This window comes from Lolium perenne, chromosome 4 (assembly GCF_019359855.2).
Source record: "Lolium perenne isolate Kyuss_39 chromosome 4, Kyuss_2.0, whole genome shotgun sequence".
Classification (NCBI taxonomy): Eukaryota; Viridiplantae; Streptophyta; class Magnoliopsida; order Poales; family Poaceae; genus Lolium; species Lolium perenne.
In genome coordinates this window covers 131,430,849-131,450,198 of record NC_067247.2, presented here as the reverse complement: position 1 = coordinate 131,450,198, position 19,350 = coordinate 131,430,849, and the positions used below count along the sequence as shown (strand labels likewise).

At 40.8% G+C, this 19,350-nt stretch overlaps 1 protein-coding gene across 1 annotated transcript; it reads right to left on the bottom strand.

Moving 5' to 3' along the window:
• Positions 1-1,933: 1,933 nt before the first annotated feature.
• LOC127348626 (phospholipase A1 EG1, chloroplastic/mitochondrial-like) lies at positions 1,934-3,283 on the bottom strand. The gene has a single exon (XM_051374586.2). The coding sequence runs from the start codon at positions 3,281-3,283 to the stop codon at positions 1,934-1,936; it is 1,350 nt and encodes a 449-aa protein (XP_051230546.1).
• Between the last annotated feature and the right edge of the window lie 16,067 nt (positions 3,284-19,350).

The window sequence follows — 19,350 nt, the reverse complement described above, 5'->3', positions numbered from 1 at the left end:
CAATGGAAAATTGTGTAAAAAGCCCGCAAGACTAGTTTTCTCGGCTACGGAAGGCCATGAAGGTCCTTAGTCCTTGAACTTGGGACCATCTCTTGACTCTTGAGAATGATGTGGGAAAATTATGTAAAAAAACCCCGCAAGACATTCATGGCCTTCGAGAATGCTGAACCATCGACCACCACCTTGGTTGCCCGTATCAGAAACTAGGCCTGGGTGCCGTCCTGCCACAGACCTGGGACGTTCCTGACCCCCCCCCCCCTCCCCCTCATGTACTTCGCGTCTTAGGAGGATTGTACCAAACTCCTGTTTCCAATGAAATGAATGTATGGGCCACACAATTTTTTTCCTGCATGTTGTTGTAGACTACAAGAACAAAAAATACGAGCCAAGATATTTTCGTGTAAAGATAATTAATTTATAATACAAATTAGTTAATACATTTAATCTGAAGTTGTGATTCGAAGATAATATATATATAGGTGTGGCGTGCATCCCCTCAACGTTTGGCAACGTACTATGTATATGTTGTGTATGGTTACAATATTTGAGCTCATCAGATGCAAGTTTAAGCAACACGGAATAAAAAAATCCAAAGAAAATATGGGGCATTGCCTGCCGATGAACTTACTGAAAGCCATGAGGTCTTAAATGTCGATGTATAAAATCATGGATACTCTACAATCTCACAAGCGTAACCGTTCGAGTATGTAATTATTTGGTCATGGAGATGTATAAATATACCAATTAGTAGTGATTGAATTCCTTCTATGGTTCCACATGAGAAACCAGTACGAATATAACCTACATGTCCAATCGAACTATGAGCTAGAGGTCTTTTTACTTTCGTTTGGGCCATGGCGGCCAGTGCTCCTAAGATCAGATCACCAGATGCTACGAGGGACTCAAATTTACTCAATGCCCAAATCCAAGCCCTCTTATACCTCCACTGGATTGAACCATATGGGGATTATACAGAGAGGATTACAGGAAACTTGCAATTTCTAATGATGAACTTGATGGAGCTAGGTAGGAACCAAGTAAGGTATAGATTACTTTACTCCGCTATCTTGGATACACTCACAAACCAAGTATCAACAAAAGATGTGAAACATAATTTAGCAATTCAAATTATTATTTTATTTTTGAACAAACTGGCACGGCCACCCATCTCAAAGAATAATAACCGGGTATCAATCATTACCTAGCGACGCTGAATAAAATCCGCGTAATCGCATATACTGGTCGAAAGATAGCGTATAACTCACTCCTTTTTATACAAAGAGAGTTTTCAAAGTCGCATCAAGATGATACAACCGCAAAGAGTTTACACCCAAACTCTCTGCATAACGAAGATATACATGACCTGATGGTATGGAGGAAGTATGAAGTTGAACTGGTTGGTATGAAAGTCAACAATGTAATCATAGACTTCTAGGCATGTTTCGAGAAAGAACTTGTTTCACATAATGTCTTTGATAGTTTTTCTTACAGATGGTTCAACCTCATACGGTCATACCACAGACATACGGAGGCATAAAATTCGAAAACCAGTATGTTATGACTTCAAATTTTGTTTTGGTCTTAACAAGCACTAGATCTCTAACAAGAAAGAAGAGTCTGACATGTGTTCATGTTCCAACTATGCTATAGCTGTAAGAAATTGACTATCATGATGATCCACTGCAAATTACCTTTCCCGTCATCACATGTAGCATATAAAGGTGTAACCGTGCATATATAAATGTATATTTACCGTCGATTTAAGTTTATTTACAGGTAAGAGTGTACATCCAACCTGGAGGATCTCCTAGTCCCCATTCACGATTTGCATATGCGCGAACTGAAGCTGCGCGTGGTTCACTATGAAGTATGAACATTATGGGAAGCTCTGCAGTTGTGTCCATCAAATCAAAGCATTGAGAGCGTCGACGCATCAAATTCCCAGCGTGCGCAGCCACTCGCCGGTACGAATCACTGCAATTTTCCATCTCCACGACTCAAACACAGATTGAAGCATACCACTCATTATCTCATCTTCTCCCCTTTTCGCCGGGGAAGCAGTGGCGACGGCGTCCTTGGGGAAATTTAGGAGCTGGTTGATATATACCTCCAGATCGTGTACGCAAGCTACGTCGCCAGCCTTGAAGAAGTCGAGGGCGACCTCGACGCCGACGTGCGCGTAGCAGGCCTTGCTCCATGGCATCTCGTATCGTCCTCCCAGAACCCTAGCAGCCTCGTTGAAGAGGATACCGGGCATCTTGGTCACCGGGTCGTTCGCGTTCGCCACCCGTAGCACCTTGACGCCGAGCTCGTCGCACCGGCGCTTGAACTCAAGGTTGCCCACGCGCGGGCCGCCGAAGGAGAAGACGGTGATGGGGATTATTGCACCTCCGTGGACGCCACGATTCATGCCGAGCTCGGCGAGGTCGTAGCCGAGTAGGAGCGCGAGGGAGCTCCCCATGCTGTGGCCGGCGAGGGTTATGCTGATGTCTTCGTGCTTGTGCTCGGCGATGAGGCGTGATATCTCGGAGAGGAGCTGGTTGCGGCAGCTTCCCGTGGTGAATTTCCCGGCCTCGTTGTCGGAGGTGTAGAGGGAGAGGAACCCTGACTCGACCCTCACGTTGGGGCGTGGATCGGCCGGGTCAAACCGCGCCGGAGCGAGAGTGCTCATGAAATTAGCTAGCCATTCCGAGCATGTCACGGTGCCGCGAAAGGAGACGAGGATGTCGCGCCGGCCAAGCCGTCTGGCCTCTTCGTCCGACGCGACGGCCACGTAGCCGATCCACCGGCTCTTGCTGCAGGGGCGGGAGATCCCCATTGGCAGGGTCACGTCCGGGGCCGCGTAGATGTACCTTGTGACCTCGTACCCGGCATCGGCCATGCCGACGGCGCGCAGGATCTGCTTCTTGCCGTGCTTGCAGTTGAGGTACCGCTTCGACGTCGGGTCGAGATCGAACGCGCGGTAGCAGGCGGCGACGAGCTCCCCGTACCGGACGAGCTCGGCGCGGAGCAGCGGGTGGAGCGGCTCCACCAGCCCTCGCCAGTCATCGGCGCCGTGCACCTCCTGCCACGAGCACGCCGCCGCGTGGGCGTCGGAGCGGCCGTCTACGGGCGCTAACGCGGCAGTGGGTACGGCCACCGTCGTCGCTGCAGGCTTGTGCTGAAGGTTGCTGCTAAGGCGCAGTGTGACATGCGTGGTGGAGGTCGCTGCCACAGGCGGCATGCAGGCGCGGAGGCGCTTCGTAGGCGAGCTCGGTGCCACGGCAAGCTTCGCCGCCGCCATCGGTTGGAGAGATGGATGGAGGTGCACAGAGGACGGGGAAGGGTTTGCTGACTTTGCAGTGATCAAACGATGGGTACTGTGGCGGGTGTGGACTTATGTAGGTTGTCTGTTTTGTCTTGGCCAACGTCATGGGCAACTTGGTGTGGGAGGTGGCCGGAGGGAGTTTACGTGCGTTGGCGCGCAGATTTGACAGGAGGAAAAATTAAACAGAAAAGTGGTCGGTTGCGGGTCTGAACTGCAGGATCCAAATTCCAAAACCTGCCTACAGGGTAAGTACAGTCTATGGGCAAGCAAGCCCGTGAACCACAAAGTGGAGATAACCCGTTAAAGAGCGACAAGCATTTTGTGTGGCTCCATTTTCATTCAAATAAGAGAATGCAGTCAGCTCACTATACCTACCGAGGGATTTTTTTTTTGATTCATACGATAGAAAAAATTGTAGAAAAAAATCTATATGTTTGGGATGACATGTCTAATTAAATCTTACGGAAAGAGGAATCCTCTTTGATTGTGGTGAAGAAAATTTCTGTGAGATCTATCCTAATGTTATTTTTCTATGAAATTTACAGTACTATTTCTGCATTCGAGTTCAGATTTTACCACTGGTGTCCTTTAAAAAAAAGATTTTTACCACTGGTGGGCTGTATGTGCAATCCCTGTTCATAGGTACACGAACAAGACGATGGTGTCGTTTGACCACCAAATCCTGGAGTTGGCTAAAAGCCGGACAAGACTAAGGGCTCGGAAGGAAAATACATTGGAGGTAACTTAGTTCAATACTTTTAGCTTATGTCCCTTATAGGATATTTTGTATCGTGATCCATATGCAAAAGACATTTTGTTTTAATGAAATTTTCCAATGGAAGTCAAGTATTTTCCCCCTCATGAGAAAAATCTCCGGTTCATCATCTGCACCATGCCAGTTGTCATTGTTTATTGTCTCGCTATTACTAAGATCCCATGAAAAAACCTACACAACAAAGATAATGTTACAAAATCTCCTTGTATGGAGAACCAACCTGTTGTTGGATGGTTAGGAAGGCAGTGGCACCCCCAATCCACCAGAGTTCAAATCCCAGATTTGACACTTTGGTGTCTCATAAAGGCGGAATATTTTTCACTGGGAGACGACATTCCTGTCGACAGCGAGGCGCGTATGTATGAGCGCCTTTGATTGTATTGTGTTTCAAAAAAAATCTCCTTGTATGCAGAGGCAGGGGGTACAACCTCCATTTCTGAATGACAAAATATCCTTATGAAACCTATGAACACATAGCTTGATTTTTTACTTGGGTTCACAACATAACAATGTACTTTTATTCAGAGGCCGAAATTCTGAGCAGAGTAGTGAAACGGTGATAGTGTTTCACTTGGATGTTATTAAAGGAAGAAAGCTAAAGCTTTTCTTGGTGCCATTAGTTGTTTCCCCTTGATACAATTAGCAACAAACTCGCATAACTTGTCTCAAACACTATGTTGGTCGATCCCCTATGACTCAACGCCAGTGACTAGGATGTGTGAACTATGCTATGGGTCGAAAGAAAAGTTAAAATGCGCTTAGACCATTCCAGGTGATCATAAGTTTTACCAACAGAGTTTTCCGGCTTGAATCATAGGGTTTAAGAAGTCATCGAGCCTTAATCGTCCCTTGGCCAAGATTTCTTTTTGTACATGAGAAGGGAAAATATAATTAACATGCAATTCGCAAAGTAGAGGGCCACAACCAAATCTTGATGTGGGGTTGCCTTGGGGAGTTTATTTGCTCGCTCCTAGGAAACGAGTTGAAACGATTGGCCCTGGGTCATCAGACAATCTTTAGCTAATCTTCGAAGTGCCCTTTGTAATCTCAAAGAGAGATGGGATTCTGTCCCGCCTCTTCTTCATTGAACTTGAACTTATCTTCTCTTTAGACACATTTTCTAAGAGACTCCATAAACATTTTGAGTCAACATTTACTTTTTGTAGAGGCATTGTTAATAGGCATGAGAAATATAATGTAATAATCACGATAATTACTAAGAGTATTAGCAATATATTTATGAGATTGAGTTGGTTAGACTGATGAGTAAGTAATGTTGCTTAAGGTGGTGATTGGTGAGTCCAAGGGTAGCTTCGAACACATGTTTACATTGCGTTTTTCCTAATGTTAGAGAATATATAGAGACATATAGATGCTATTCATTTCGTAGTCCTACAAAAAGTTTCACATTATCCCCCTTTTCGAGCATAACCAGTTTAACCTTATTCTGATGATAGTTTATATTGTTATAATTAAAGTTTATGGTTTCTAATCATTTTTAACCAACATAGTGCACGATATAGTTTGAATATATTCAGAATGTCACTAATTTAAGTTAGTAAGTTTTCACCATAAAAACCAAAAGATGTAGGACATTTTTTGTTTCAACGAGAAAAGATGTAGCACATCAACACATGGTTATCACGATCGAGAAGAAACCCAAGTACACCTTCTGTAAAGCAAAATAGGCGTATAAACCCATTAGTGATGATATGGGCGACATTTGCCTGAGACACACCCTCGTTCGAGACTGGGCAGCGCTCAAAACCACCATAAACGGAACACATGCAAGGGAAAAAAAGATTAGTCCGAGATGTGGAGTCATCTCTTAGTAATGCAATTCCAAATTTTATTAGGTGAAACATACCTTTTATTTCGGAAAATTGTATTGAGCGAACATTTAGAGTTAGCACAGGGAGCGGACGAGTTGCTAACCATTTGATTATTCAATCAACGGTGGATCACAACTGTCTGATTAGACCATTGCCACGTGGAAAATTCTAGACCCATTGCATGAACGTCACTTCATATTGGAGTCCTTGATTTTTCCAATCTATCAAAGACGAACCTCCCTAGTTGAAGGTTTCGAACACCCATCAAGCACTAGTTTCTTCATACACTTACAAAGTGGTGAAAACGTATTCTATCATCGAGCAAAGCAATTATACAATCCAAATGTTAAAAGGACAGTGGTATCCGCATCCCACCAACGATCAAACTCCAGGTTTGACGCTTTGACATGTCTTCTAAAAGTGGAATATTCTTTCTGTAGAAAGCGTGGTTTCCGTCTATAGCGGGTGTATCTGGTGACTTCGTCAATTTTAAGACCCACCAGCTCAGTCCGTCAGAAGTGTACGTGCATGTGTTCGTAGGTTGAGTATATGTACGTATTTAAGAATCTACCTATGTAATGTGTTTCTAAAAAAAGGCAATATCCAGGCCATCGCTTCCTTTAAAAAAAGGCGTATATTGCTTTAAAGATCGAAATTTCTCTATAAATACATCTGAGTATGGAGAGGCCATCATGTTTTCAATTAATTCCTTAAAAACGTATTGATATACATGAGTTAAAGCTTCTGGTTTGTAGTACAGTACTGTATACAAATCATCGGTGTTAATCACGATTATGAGCAACAAGGCATCCCGCATCCCAACAACCGAATGCAATAACACACACTGCAAATAAATAGAAATATTTGTGAGTATAACCTGAGTTGAATGCGTTGCTTATCTAGTTCAATTCTAGCTCACATGGGTTGGGCTTTAGTTTAATTTTTTATTTACTTATTTTCGGTCAACTATGCAATCTGACTTCAAATTAGCGTTGCCATACACGAACTAAACGCTTTATGTATTAGTTTCTTCCTATCCCGTGTGGCAGGTAAGTTCAACGCTACTCGTATTCTAGTGCTTGAAAGTCAGCTAAGCTTATATGTTTGCAGATCAGAGCATGTGTGCATGTCACATCAACCCAGTTAATTAGTCGTGGAGCAGTTCATCCTAATTAAGAAATTTGTATATATGTGGACACAAAAAATAAGACCAGGATTGGGATTCTAGTTCAGCTTCTAGCTCGATCACATGGGTTGGGCTTGCCATTTAATTTTTTTTTTTGAAACGAGGCAAAAGCTTTGCCTTTCATTGATATAGGAGAAAAGAGATGGCCCGTTTATGAGGAAAACTGGCCATTTAATTCAAACCTAAACGAATATAGTCGTTTGTCTATAGTAATGGTGAATGGGGAATTGTTTTTTTTTTGGGGGGGGGGGGGGGGGGTGGTGTGCTGAATGGGTGATTGCTTCCTCACGAGTATGAACACATGTATAACAATTGAGAATTATTTGAAAAAATATGAGGAGCCCATCGGGCCCTCTAGGCGTTGGTAAAGACAAGAATTGCGCTTCTAGTTCAGTTTCCAGCTCACATGCGTTGGGCTTGGGCATTTAGTTTCAAACACAAGTGTTGCGGTTCATCTCAATTTTCTTTTTAATTTCAAAACTATGAAAAAAAAATTGTTTGTCTACTAATAATACAAGAATAGAGAATTCGTGATTGCTTACTCACGAGTATAAAACAGGAATTAACTAGATCAAGAGCACCATCCAGGAACGTTATCCAGTAAATAGTGTGCCATGGCGACACATGGTGTGTGGTATGTTTGATTTGACACATGTCTCATGGCTGGCTATCCTCTTTTCTCAACCAGAACCACATCAGTATTGATCTATATAATTATTTCGGTCTTTATAAATTCAATTTAGTGCCAAGAAAATCCGGTGTGTTGGATTATCTGAGGACCGCATCTGCCTCCGTGACTAGTTTTTATATCAAAAGTTATAGACGGGAAGGATATACATATTACAGGGTGACCATATGCATATGATTATTTAAACACACATTATTTTGTGTTGTCTTTCTACCTTCCCTGCAAAGTATTATTCGTATCATTCTTGTGCTTAAAAGAAAAGTATTATTTTTTTAATTATGAATATGACTATGTGGTGGACAATGGAACCATGGTATGAGTTGATGACGGAAGTTCCATTGCAACTGGGAAAGTATTCAGATATGACTAACAAAAAATATCATCTTGTGATTCTAGCGCCGTATATTTTGCGTTAACCATAAGATCTGAAGTGGGACGGAGAACTCAGCTGAACTTTCTTCCTTTTGCATATCAACAAACTCGATAGGCCCAGTCCGTGTTTTAGTGGCTTTAATGTAATCTGGAATGGACTTAATCTCCCTATCCGCGTTAAATGAAGGATGCTCTACCGTCTATGATGGATTGTCCATAGCATATCGTGGGTAAAGTTGTACATTAAGAGAGAAGTCTACCCGGGATATGTGAGTGGGACAAAAGGGTGGTATGCAGGATCGCGGAGAAGGAAAGTTGCCCGGTTGGTAACAAGGATAAGAATCTCTTATGGGAAAAGTAATGCAACTCTGCAGAGTGTATTGAATTGTGGTTTGTCACTCCCTGTTTCAGGAAGGAACTATGAACGCGGCAAGAAATGAACTTCATGAAGTTCTAGTCAAGCTGTGAAGATTGACATGCACATCTTTTCAGAATAAAGTAAACCCTTTGAAGAAATAATTACAAAAACTTGCATTGGGCTACGACTTTTTGGTTCATGGTTGTAGTTAGTGCATGAAACACCTATTTCTATTATATTAAACTTGCTGAGTACGCTCGTACTTATCTGTTTCCTCTTGAACACCCTGCTTAGATTGGAAGGCATCGAAGAAGGATCTACCGTGGAATTCAAAGATGGAGGAGTCAACTACCACAAGAGGCAGGACTCAATTAGCGAAATCTGTGGATTCAACATATACATCAATCAAGGTGAAAACATAGACTAGGAGTAGGAGAGAACCGATTCCCTAATCCTAGAACCTAAATAACTAGAGTTCATTGTAGTTCCTTCAATAGCCAAGTATCTCCATAGATATAGTTACTTACTGTTAAGTCTAGTCTACGAGTTTCTGGAGATTCATTTACAGTTTTACCTCATTTAATAATGACGTTGTGAAGATCTTTTGTAAAAAGTCGGAGTTATAATTGTATAGACATACCTTAGATCCACATTGTTTTTGTTGTACCATTATGAGGGATGTAATACTAGTGGAATGATGTTTCATTAATATTGGTGTTTGGTCAACGACTTGCGTGGTATGCTAAGTCACCGCACCTTCCCATCCGACACGGGAGATGAGGACAGGCCAATGTGTTTTCGTCCATCGATGTGGTTGATTTGATCTAATGAAATTCAGAGGAAATTCTCAAAAAATAAATAAAAAAGTAATGTGTGGTGTGGTGGAAGTATTGCACTTTACCTTCTTGATGATACTGAGGTCAAATTTAGTTGAACACGCTGAATTGTTACTCCATCCACCCCAAATTAATTGACAAAACCATATATAGTTTAAGTGTACTCTTGAGGTGCACAAATTATTTTTGACAAGAAGAAGTAATTCTTTTTGGACGGTCAAAATAATGGTAAAAACAAGGGTGCACTATTTATTCTTAATTATTTTTTAGTTTAAATTATTTTGCTTGTTTCCTATGTTATCTAATTAATATTATCTTTGTAGTAGGATTAACTTGGAGGTTTGTGCACTATATTTTGTAATCCCCCGTTCCAATATAAGTTGTATAGAATTTGGCATGAAAATTAAAGAAGGCACATGTGGGGATAAATTACACTATGTTTGGGCGAGAATACCACTAGACAATTGATGTGAAAAAATAGAGGAGTTTGCATTAGATAAGAAAATGCAATCAAATCCTAAAAAATATTGTCCACACATAAGTGGTGCAACACGATAAACACTATATTCTATATTTTTTAATCAAAAAATACTATGCATCTTATATCTAAAAATGGAGGGAGTATTATTTATATTGGTTCCAATTTTCTTTTGTTAATAAGTCCAAGACTATTTAAATACAATAATAACATTAAAACTTTTCTCCAAAGCAAACTGAGGTAGGCTAGATAGAAACCCAACCAAAACACAACGAAGAATCAAATCAAGAAGAGAGAAAAAACAAGTAAACTAAGATTTCATCGCATGTATCGTTCATTTCCATGCGGTCCTATCAAGAGCCAAATTTTTAGGGACATTCTAGTCCATCAAGTCTCGGTTTACCGCATCCATCCATATCAGCTGTGGTCGCCCGCTGCTAGTACTATTTGAATATTTTATTATTTTAAGAATTACAGATTTCAATAAGTTCAGAATAAGAAAACTCAGTCTATTTGAGATAAAGTAGTCAGTTACATTTTTTGTTGTTAATTTTAGTTCATCTCCTTAGTAATTTCTTCATTATTTCTAGAAACCCCATATTGTAGATATTTTCATGAAAAACTATACACCTTATATGTGGAATGGGAGTAATATTTATATTTTAGTTTTCTATTGTTGATAAGGCTATTACTGTTTAAATACAACAACATCAAAGCATTTTCCCTTAACAAGTTGGGGTAGGCTGGATATTAAATCCAACCTAAACACAAGGAAACTAAAAGAAGGAGAGAGAAAAAACAAGTAAGGTAAAATTCTGGCACATGGATCGTTGATTTTCATATCAAGAGCCAAATCTTTAGGGACATTCCAATCTCTTGAGTCTCTTTTTACCGCCTTCCTCCATATTAATTTTGGTCATCCTCTGCTAGTACTATTTAAATATTTTATTATTTTAAGGATTACCTATTTCAATAAGTTTTAATAAGAAAATTCGGTTTATTTGAGATAAAGTAGTCATTTTCATTATTTTTGCTAATTTTAGTTTATCTCGTTAATAATTTCTCTCTTATTTCTATTATTTAAAATGAGTTTTTTGCATCTTTATTTGTAACTATAATTCACCTCTACAAGTATGCGCACTATTTTTTTGGCTTTTGGCCTGTGCATGGACACTTCTCCCTCCGTTTCATAATTTTTGTTGTAGTCTTAATTTTAAATTTAACTAATGAAAAATTGTGAAACAGAGGGAGTGCGTGTAACTTTAATGTCGCGGTTGAGATTTCCTAACATTACATCGGTCCGGTGGATCTTTATCACCGAAGTGTGACACACGCACATGACAAGTTGATTTTTTTGTGAAACTACTTGTGAGCGCGTAGTACGTGAAGATTTATGTGGGAATTTTTTGTTTTAATTTTTTTGACATTTCAAAATGTGCCTATGATGCATTTCATAATAAAGGGATCATATGCTCCCATGTACCAAAACGTCATTACTTGGATTGATATATCTTCACTTTAACCATTCACACTTTTTTAGCCCTTAGATGTATGAATTTTCTCCGTGCTTTTCAGTACTTCAATAATATAGTAGTAGAGTAGTAAAAGCCACTCCAGATTTGCTGCCAATTGTGAAACATATTGGATTTCTTCAGTTCTCCTTTCAAACGGCTTTTTTCTTTCAGATCTCGTCGTACCAACGCGCGGCGGAGGATCGTGCGGCTCGCCGGCTGCACCAGTTAGGCGACGTGCTTGACCTTTTTGGCCGACTGCAGTCGCGCTCGTCAATCATCACCTCCTCGATCACAGTCCATTCGTCTGTGGTCTCGCACCGGCACTCCGCCGTCCAGTCTCCGACCATCGCAGCTGCGGACCGCCGCGAACTGATCGTTGATCAGCGCGTACATGGCTGTCTGAACACCACGGCCCTCCACACAGGCGCCGCACCTCCCAGGAGCCCCACCCTGACGTTGTTTGATTGGTGACCCACTAGTCCAGCACTTTGCGCCGTTTGTGAGCTTGCGCTCTGGTCATGTCACTGTGAGACGCGTGGTTGGAGGGCATGCGCATCACAGAAAGTCAAGTATCAGGAATTCGTCAAAATGAACCTGATGCAGATGATGCGACGTCCAGCACGCAAAAATATGTCTCAGTCCTCGCGACATTCATGCGCTAGACTGGTGGTTACCCTCGATCCGACCAATCCATTGATCTGGTGCTATGTACTCCCTCCATTTATAATTGTCCGTATTCTATGTTTAAGTTGATTTTGAATTCTCCAAAGTTTGATCAATTGTATTTATATTTACAATATAAAATGCATATATTATGAAAATAATTTTTGTCCGATTCTAATAATTTTGGTTTTACACCATAAATGTTCATCATGTTTACGACATGTATTTTCTAAAATATTTAAAAGCTTAATTTTGACTAAACCCAGATCGCATAGTAAATACTAAAAACAAAGGGAGTACATAAAAGGAAACTTGCACAAGCTAGTACTACACGCACTTACGAAACGTTTAACGAAGATTGGAGTTGCTTATCTTCAAAATTAACAAAATTTGCATTAATTAGCGTGTATTGCCGTCGAAAGAGCCTAGGCCCATTACCCGCAACAATGATGTATTTTCGAGCTCGAGTACATATCAAACAATGGTTCCAATATTCATCTCATGCTCCAATGTGAGGCTCAGGTGGTGACCTCAGAGTTCCATCACCCACGGGGAGGCAACACAAAGCCCTAGCTAGGGAAGGAAGCATGATGAGGACGTCTATCGGGTGAGGGAGAAAATCTATGTAGATAATCGAGAGATATGATGGATCGATGATCTTGAACAAAATGATGAGAGGATGAAGATGTCAAAGAGGTAGGTAGGGAAAGTTTTTTAAGGATAAAACAGTTGAATATTTCCACCAGACCCATAGGTTGTGTACGAGCAAAAGAAAACTTCTACATCTAGGTGAAATTTTACGGGGTCCCTTAAGACTTCACTAGAAATTTCTGAAGTCTCAAACATTGTGCAAGTTTTTTTATGAATGGTATTTCGTAAAAAAAGATATTTTAATACACCTCATCACGTCAAGGCCAGACATACGGGGGGACCATAGCCATGGAAAGACCTTTAGACTTTAAAATCAACATAAGGAGGAGACCACGGATGTTGGGATGGAAAGGTCGTAACTATTTTTTTTTATTAAATAGTGTGTTACCCGAGTCTTGAACTTAAGACCTAAAGGATCTGATACCATATTGAATTGATGCCCTATGTAAAAAAGTTTAAAGAATTATGCTATACATTTTAACACATGATTGAGCATCGAACAATGTCGCTCCTTGTTCACTAACTCTGCAAACCGAAAGGTCCACTAATATTGCACTAGAATTGCACACATCTACAGACCACAGTAAAAATGCTTACCAGAGTGTGCGATAACTTTAGGTTGCTCGGATTTTCAAATAATTCAAAAAAACAGAGAGAAGTGATTTATAAATCTCTTTCTAACAATTAAGATATGTATAGTTGGGCTGGTGGTAGAACTGGTTGATCGTTTAAGTTGAGGTTCATCCATGACTTGCCTCCACTGGACTTCAATGTATGACTACTGAGCCCTAGATCCACTCTTTATAACTAAGACAGATTAAAGATTAAAAAGAAAATAGGCTTGCCACCGAACTTCTCTGACCAATAGAACCATAAAAACAGTGCCATTTGCAAGGCAGACTACTGTCGCCTCTTGCTATCGAACTTCTTGGAGGAAAGTGACCAGACGGTACTTGAACAAGATCATATAATTGACTGGAAACTTGAAAGCGAAAAGCTGATCGATACTATTTGAATATGACCACTGGTAGAGAAAGAGATCGATGCGACGCAAAGCTACCGGCCGGACCGACGAATGCCGCCGTTATCCGTACCGGCCATCCCTTGTTCCCACCCATGTAATAGTTGCATCTTACGTGGATGTCCTACAGATGAGTAGTAATAGCGTATCAGTGGCTTCACATCTGTCACCGATCCCACAAAAGTCACTGAAAATGACAGGATAGAGAGAGTTCCACGCGAAATCGATGGACCGTACGAAAACTTTCTGCCACTAGACTTGCAATAACGGCGGAAGTGAAAAGGGCAATCGGAGACTTTCCATGCAAGTACAACTTAAGAAGCAATCTAAGACTAGAAAATGCCCGCGCGTGGGGGATGCCGGGTTTGTGTGTGTGGTGGGGAGTCGGGGGTAAGGCCAGTGCAATTAATTCCTTCCAATTCACAAAAAACTGGAGTAACATATGGAATATCGATAGAATACGGAATTTTGTAGACCGAACTACATGTAGCTTATTGTTTGGGAACTGCTGGGCATTTCCCGGGGGATCTGATTTCCCAGCCCCCGGGTCGCCAGCCATCGGATCGGCTATCTTGGACGGTCAGATCTGCTTCTACTGAATGTAGCAAAAAAATACCTCCCGGCAGCAAAAACATAACCCGCTTTTGCTACATTGTAGCAAAAAATGGTTCAGTTACGAAATCAAATAAAAAGGCTGAGCTCGCCGGAGACCTCGCCGGAGATCTCGCCGGAGAGCTCGTAGCAATTTTTTTAAATTAAAGTAGCAAAACAACAAAACAATTATAGCAAAAAAAAATAGCATCACATCGTGATAATATGTTTGCTACGTTGTCTCCGGCGATGTCTCTGACGATTTTCACATTATCACATTTTTTTTGCTACGTGGTCTCCGGGGAGGTCTCCAGCGAGCCCAGTTTTTTTTTTTCTGAATGAACCGTTTTTTGCTTCAGTCATTTGCTGCCGGGGGTGATTTTTTGCTGTCGAAGGTTTTTTTTGCTACATGTAAATCTAACCATCAAAATGGTTGATCCGACAGCTGGGGACCCGGGGGCTGGGAGAGCCTTATCCCCCGGGGGCAAGGAATCATTTTCCTTATTGTTTTGTTTTGTTGAAAATATGATTTTAGTTTTTTTTAAATGAGAGAAGTTCTAGATGTGGGTAATGATGAATTATATAAACACGTAAAATCTCAATTAGAAATATCTTATATTCTAGACAATGCAAAATATTAAAAATGATAATCTGAAGTAGAAACATCTAGAAATCCTCAGATTTTGTCATTTTTGTGTACAAGGTGTTTTAATTGATTTAAGATTTTGCAGGTTAGTAGAATACTGACATCTACAAGAAAGTTCAGATTTTTCTGGAATACAATTTTCAACTTCTTCAAAACAGAAAAATAACCGAGGCTACATTTATAGTTTCCAAATATTGATATGGTTTTTAAGATGTAAACTTTGACTGCTGGTTTGTGCTGTAGTATTACATAAAACTCCACAAATCTTGAATATTCTTAAAATAGTTTACAACTCAAAACTGAACATTGATACGTCTCCAACGTATCGATAATTTCTTATGTTCCATGCTTGTTTTATGATGATACACACATGTTTTATACATACTTTATGTCATATTTATGCATTTTCCGGTACTAACCTATTAACGAGATGCCGAAGAGCCAGTTGCTGTTTTCTGCTGTTTTTGGTTTCAGAAATCCTAGTAAGGAAATATTCTCGGAATTGGACGAAATCAACGCCCAGGGGCCTATTTTTCCACGAAGCTTCCAGAACACCGAAAGGGAACCGAAGTGGGGCGACGAGGCGCCGCCACACTAGGGCGGCGCGGCCCAGGAGGGGCCCGCGCGGCCCTAGCGTGTGGGGCCCCCGTCAGCCCTCCGACTCCGTCCTTCCGCATACTTAAAGTCTTCGTCGCGAATACCCCAGTACCGAGAGCCACGACACGGAAAACCTTTCAGAGACGCCGCCGCCGCCAATCCCATCTCGGGGGGTTCAGGAGATCGCCTCCGGCACCCTGCCGGAGAGGGGAATCATCTCCCGGAGGACTCTTCACCGCCATGGTCGCCTCCAGAGTGATGTGTGAGTAGTTCACCCATGGACTATGGGTCCATAGCAGTAGCTAGATGGTTGTCTTCTCCTAATTGTGCTATCATTGTTGGATCTTGTGAGCTGCCTAACATGATCAAGATCATCTATTTGTAATGCTACATGTTGCGTTTGTTGGGATCTGATGAATAGTGAATACTATGCTATGTTGATTATCAATCTATTATCTATGTGTTGTTTATGATCTTGCATGCTCTCCGTTATTAGTAGAGGCTCTGGCCAAGTCATTACTTGTAACTCCAAGAGGGAGTATTTATGCTCGATAGTGGGTTCATGCCTCCATTAAATCTGGGACAAGGATGTGAGAAAGTTCTAAGGTTGTGGATGTGCTGTTGCCACTAGGGATAAAACATCAATGCTATGTCTAAGGATGTATTTGTTGATTACATTACGCACCATACTTAATGCAATTGTCTGTTGTTTGCAACTTAATACTGGAGGGGGTTCGGATGATAACCTGAAGGTGGACTTTTTAGGCATAGATGCATGCTGGATAGCGGTCTATGTACTTTGTCGTAATGCCCGATCGAATTTCACAATACTCATCATAACATGTATGTGCATGGTCATGCCCTCTTTATTTGTCAATTGCCCAACTGTAATTTGTTCACCCAACATGCTATTTATCTTACGGAGAGACACCTCTAGTGAACTGTGGACCCCGGTCCATTCTTTTACATCGAATACAATCTACTGCAATACTCGTTCTACTGTTCTCTGCAAACATCATCATCCACACTATACATCTAATCATTTGTTACAGCAAGCCGGTGAGATTGACAACCTCACTGTCATGTTGGGGCAAAGTAATTTGGTTGTGTTGTGGAGGTTCCACGTTGGCGCCGGAATCCCTGGTGTTGCGCCGCACTACACTCCGCCACCATCAACCTTCAACGTGCTTCTTGGCTCCTACTGGTTCGATAAACCTTGGTTTCTTACTGAGGGAAACTTACTATTGTACGCATCACACCTTCCTCTTGGGGTTCCCAACGGTCGCGTGCTGAACGGAGAGACACACGTCAGCTGCGCGTCAGCAAGTAAATTTCTGGCGCCGTTGCTGGGGAGATCAAGACACGCTGCAAGGGGAGTCTCCACTTCCAATCTCTTTACTTTGTTTTTGTCTTGCTTTATTTTATTTACTACTTTGTTTGCTGCACTAAAAAAAATAAAAAAAAATTAGTTGCTAGCTTTACTTTATTTGCTATCTTGTTTGCCATATTAAAAACACAAAAAAATTAGTTACTTGCATTTACTTTATTTTATTTCATCATGTTTCCTCCTAAGTTTATTCTTAAAGATGTACCGGTAGGCCGAGGGTCTATCCTTGGGAAAGATAATATAGAAGATTTTTTCACTCATATTAGTACGGTTGAAGATTTTGAAGATAGACATTTGGTAGAACTTGCTCCTACTTATAAAATTGCTGTTGCTTCTTTTGTACACGCGTTAGAAGCTAGATTTGTTAATCTCAATCCTGTGATTCAACATATGTTTCTCACACTCAGTGATATGGAAGAAGGAGAAAAGAAAGATTTTGTGTTAGAAACCCTTCTTAAAAAATTTGGTGGCGTAGCAAGAGAAGCTAGAAAAGTCTTTGCTAAATATAATATGCTTGGTTCTTATACCAACTTTGCTAGTACCCTTGAAAAGATAGAAAAAGATAGACAAAAGTACACTAATCAAGTTAATTATGAGGGGGATATTAAAACATCAATACCTTGCAAGCTCTTAGGAATGTGCGAGGCACTAGAAAATAATTATGGTTGGCTTGTCCCTGAAAATTTGTTTGATGAGAATAGCAAGCCTAAGACTAATGAAAAGGGAGCCTCTGAAACATACATAGATAAGATACAATGCATAGTTGAGAAAACTCCAAACCCCGCTGTCAATGCTTCATCTCTTGATAACACTTGATACACACTTTATGCGCCTAGCTGAAAGGCGTTAAAGAAAAGCGCTTATGGGAGACAACCCATGATTTTACTACAGCACTTTTATTTTATATTTGAGTCTTGGAAGTTGTTACTACTGTAGCAACCTCTCCTTATCTTAATTTTGTTGCATTGTTGTGCCAAGTAAAGTCTTTGATAGTAAGGTTCATACTAGATTTGGATTGCTGCGCAGAAACAGATTTCTTGCTGTCACGAATTTGAGCAGTAGGCTCTGTAGGTAACTCAGAAAATTCTGCCAATTTACGTGAGTGATCCTCAGATATGTACGCAACTTTCATTCAATTTGAGCATTTTCATCTGAGCAAGTCTGGTGCACCTAAAAAATTCGTCTTTACGGACTGTTCTGTTTTGACAGATTCTGCCTTTTATTTCGCATTGCCTGTTTTGCTATGCTTGATGGATTTCTTTATTCCATTAACTTTCAGTAGCTTTGTGCAATGTCCAGAAGTGTTAAGAATGATTATTTCACCTCTGAACATGTGAATTTTGATTATGCACTAACCCTCTAATGAGTTGTTTTGAGTTTGGTGTGGAGGAAGTTTTCAAGGATCAAGAGAGGAGGATGATACAATATGATCAAGGAGAGTGAAAGCTCTAAGCTTGGAGATGCCCCGGTGGTTCATCCCTGCATATTTCAAGAAGACTCAAGCATCTAAGCTTGGGGATGCCTTGGGCATCCCCTTCTTCATCGGCAACATTATCAGGTTCCTCTAATGAAACTATATTTTTATTCCATCACATCTTATGTGCTTTACTTGGAGCGTATGTATGTTTTTATTTTTGTTTTGTTTGAATAAAGTTGGATCCTAGCATTCATTGTGTGGGAGAGAGACACGCTCCGCTGTTGCATATGGACAAATATGTCCTTAGGCTTTACTCATAATGTTCATGGCGAAGGTTGAAACTGCTTCGTTAAATTGTTATATGGTTGGAAACGGGAAATGCTACATGTGGTAATTGGTATAATATCTTGAATAATTTGATACTTGGCAATTGTTGTGCTCATGTTTAAGCTCTTGCATCATATACTTTGCACCTATTAATGAAGAAATACATAGAGCTTGCTAAAATTTGGTTTGCATGATTGGTCTCTCTAAGGTCTAGATATTTTCTAGTAAGGGCCGAACAACAAGGAAGACGGTGTAGAGTCTTATAATGCTTACAATATGTCTTTTATGTGAGTTTTGCTGTACCGGTTCATACTTGTGTTTGTTTCAAATAACCTTGCTAGCCTAAGCCTTGTATTGAGAGGGAATACTTCTCATGCATCCAAAATCCTTGAGCCAAACACTATGCCACTTGTGTCCACCATACCTATCTACTACATGGTATTTCTCCCCCATTCCAAAGTAAATTGCTTGAGTGCTATCTTTAAACACTTCAAAAGTTATTACCTCTTATTTGTGTCAATGTTTTATAGCTCATGAGGAAGTATGTGGTGTTTATCTTTCAATCTTGTTGGGAAACTTTCACCAATGGACTAGTGGCTTCATCCGCTTATCCAATAATTTTGCAAAAAGAGCTGGCAATGGGATTCCCAGTCCCAAAGTAACTAACCTTCATAATTTTACAAAAACATAGACACTCCTCCATG

Coding starts and splice junctions, on each gene's coding strand:
- LOC127348626 (XM_051374586.2), bottom strand. CDS start 3,283: ATGGCGGCGGCGAAGCTTGCCGTGGCACCGAGCTCGCCTACGAAGCGC.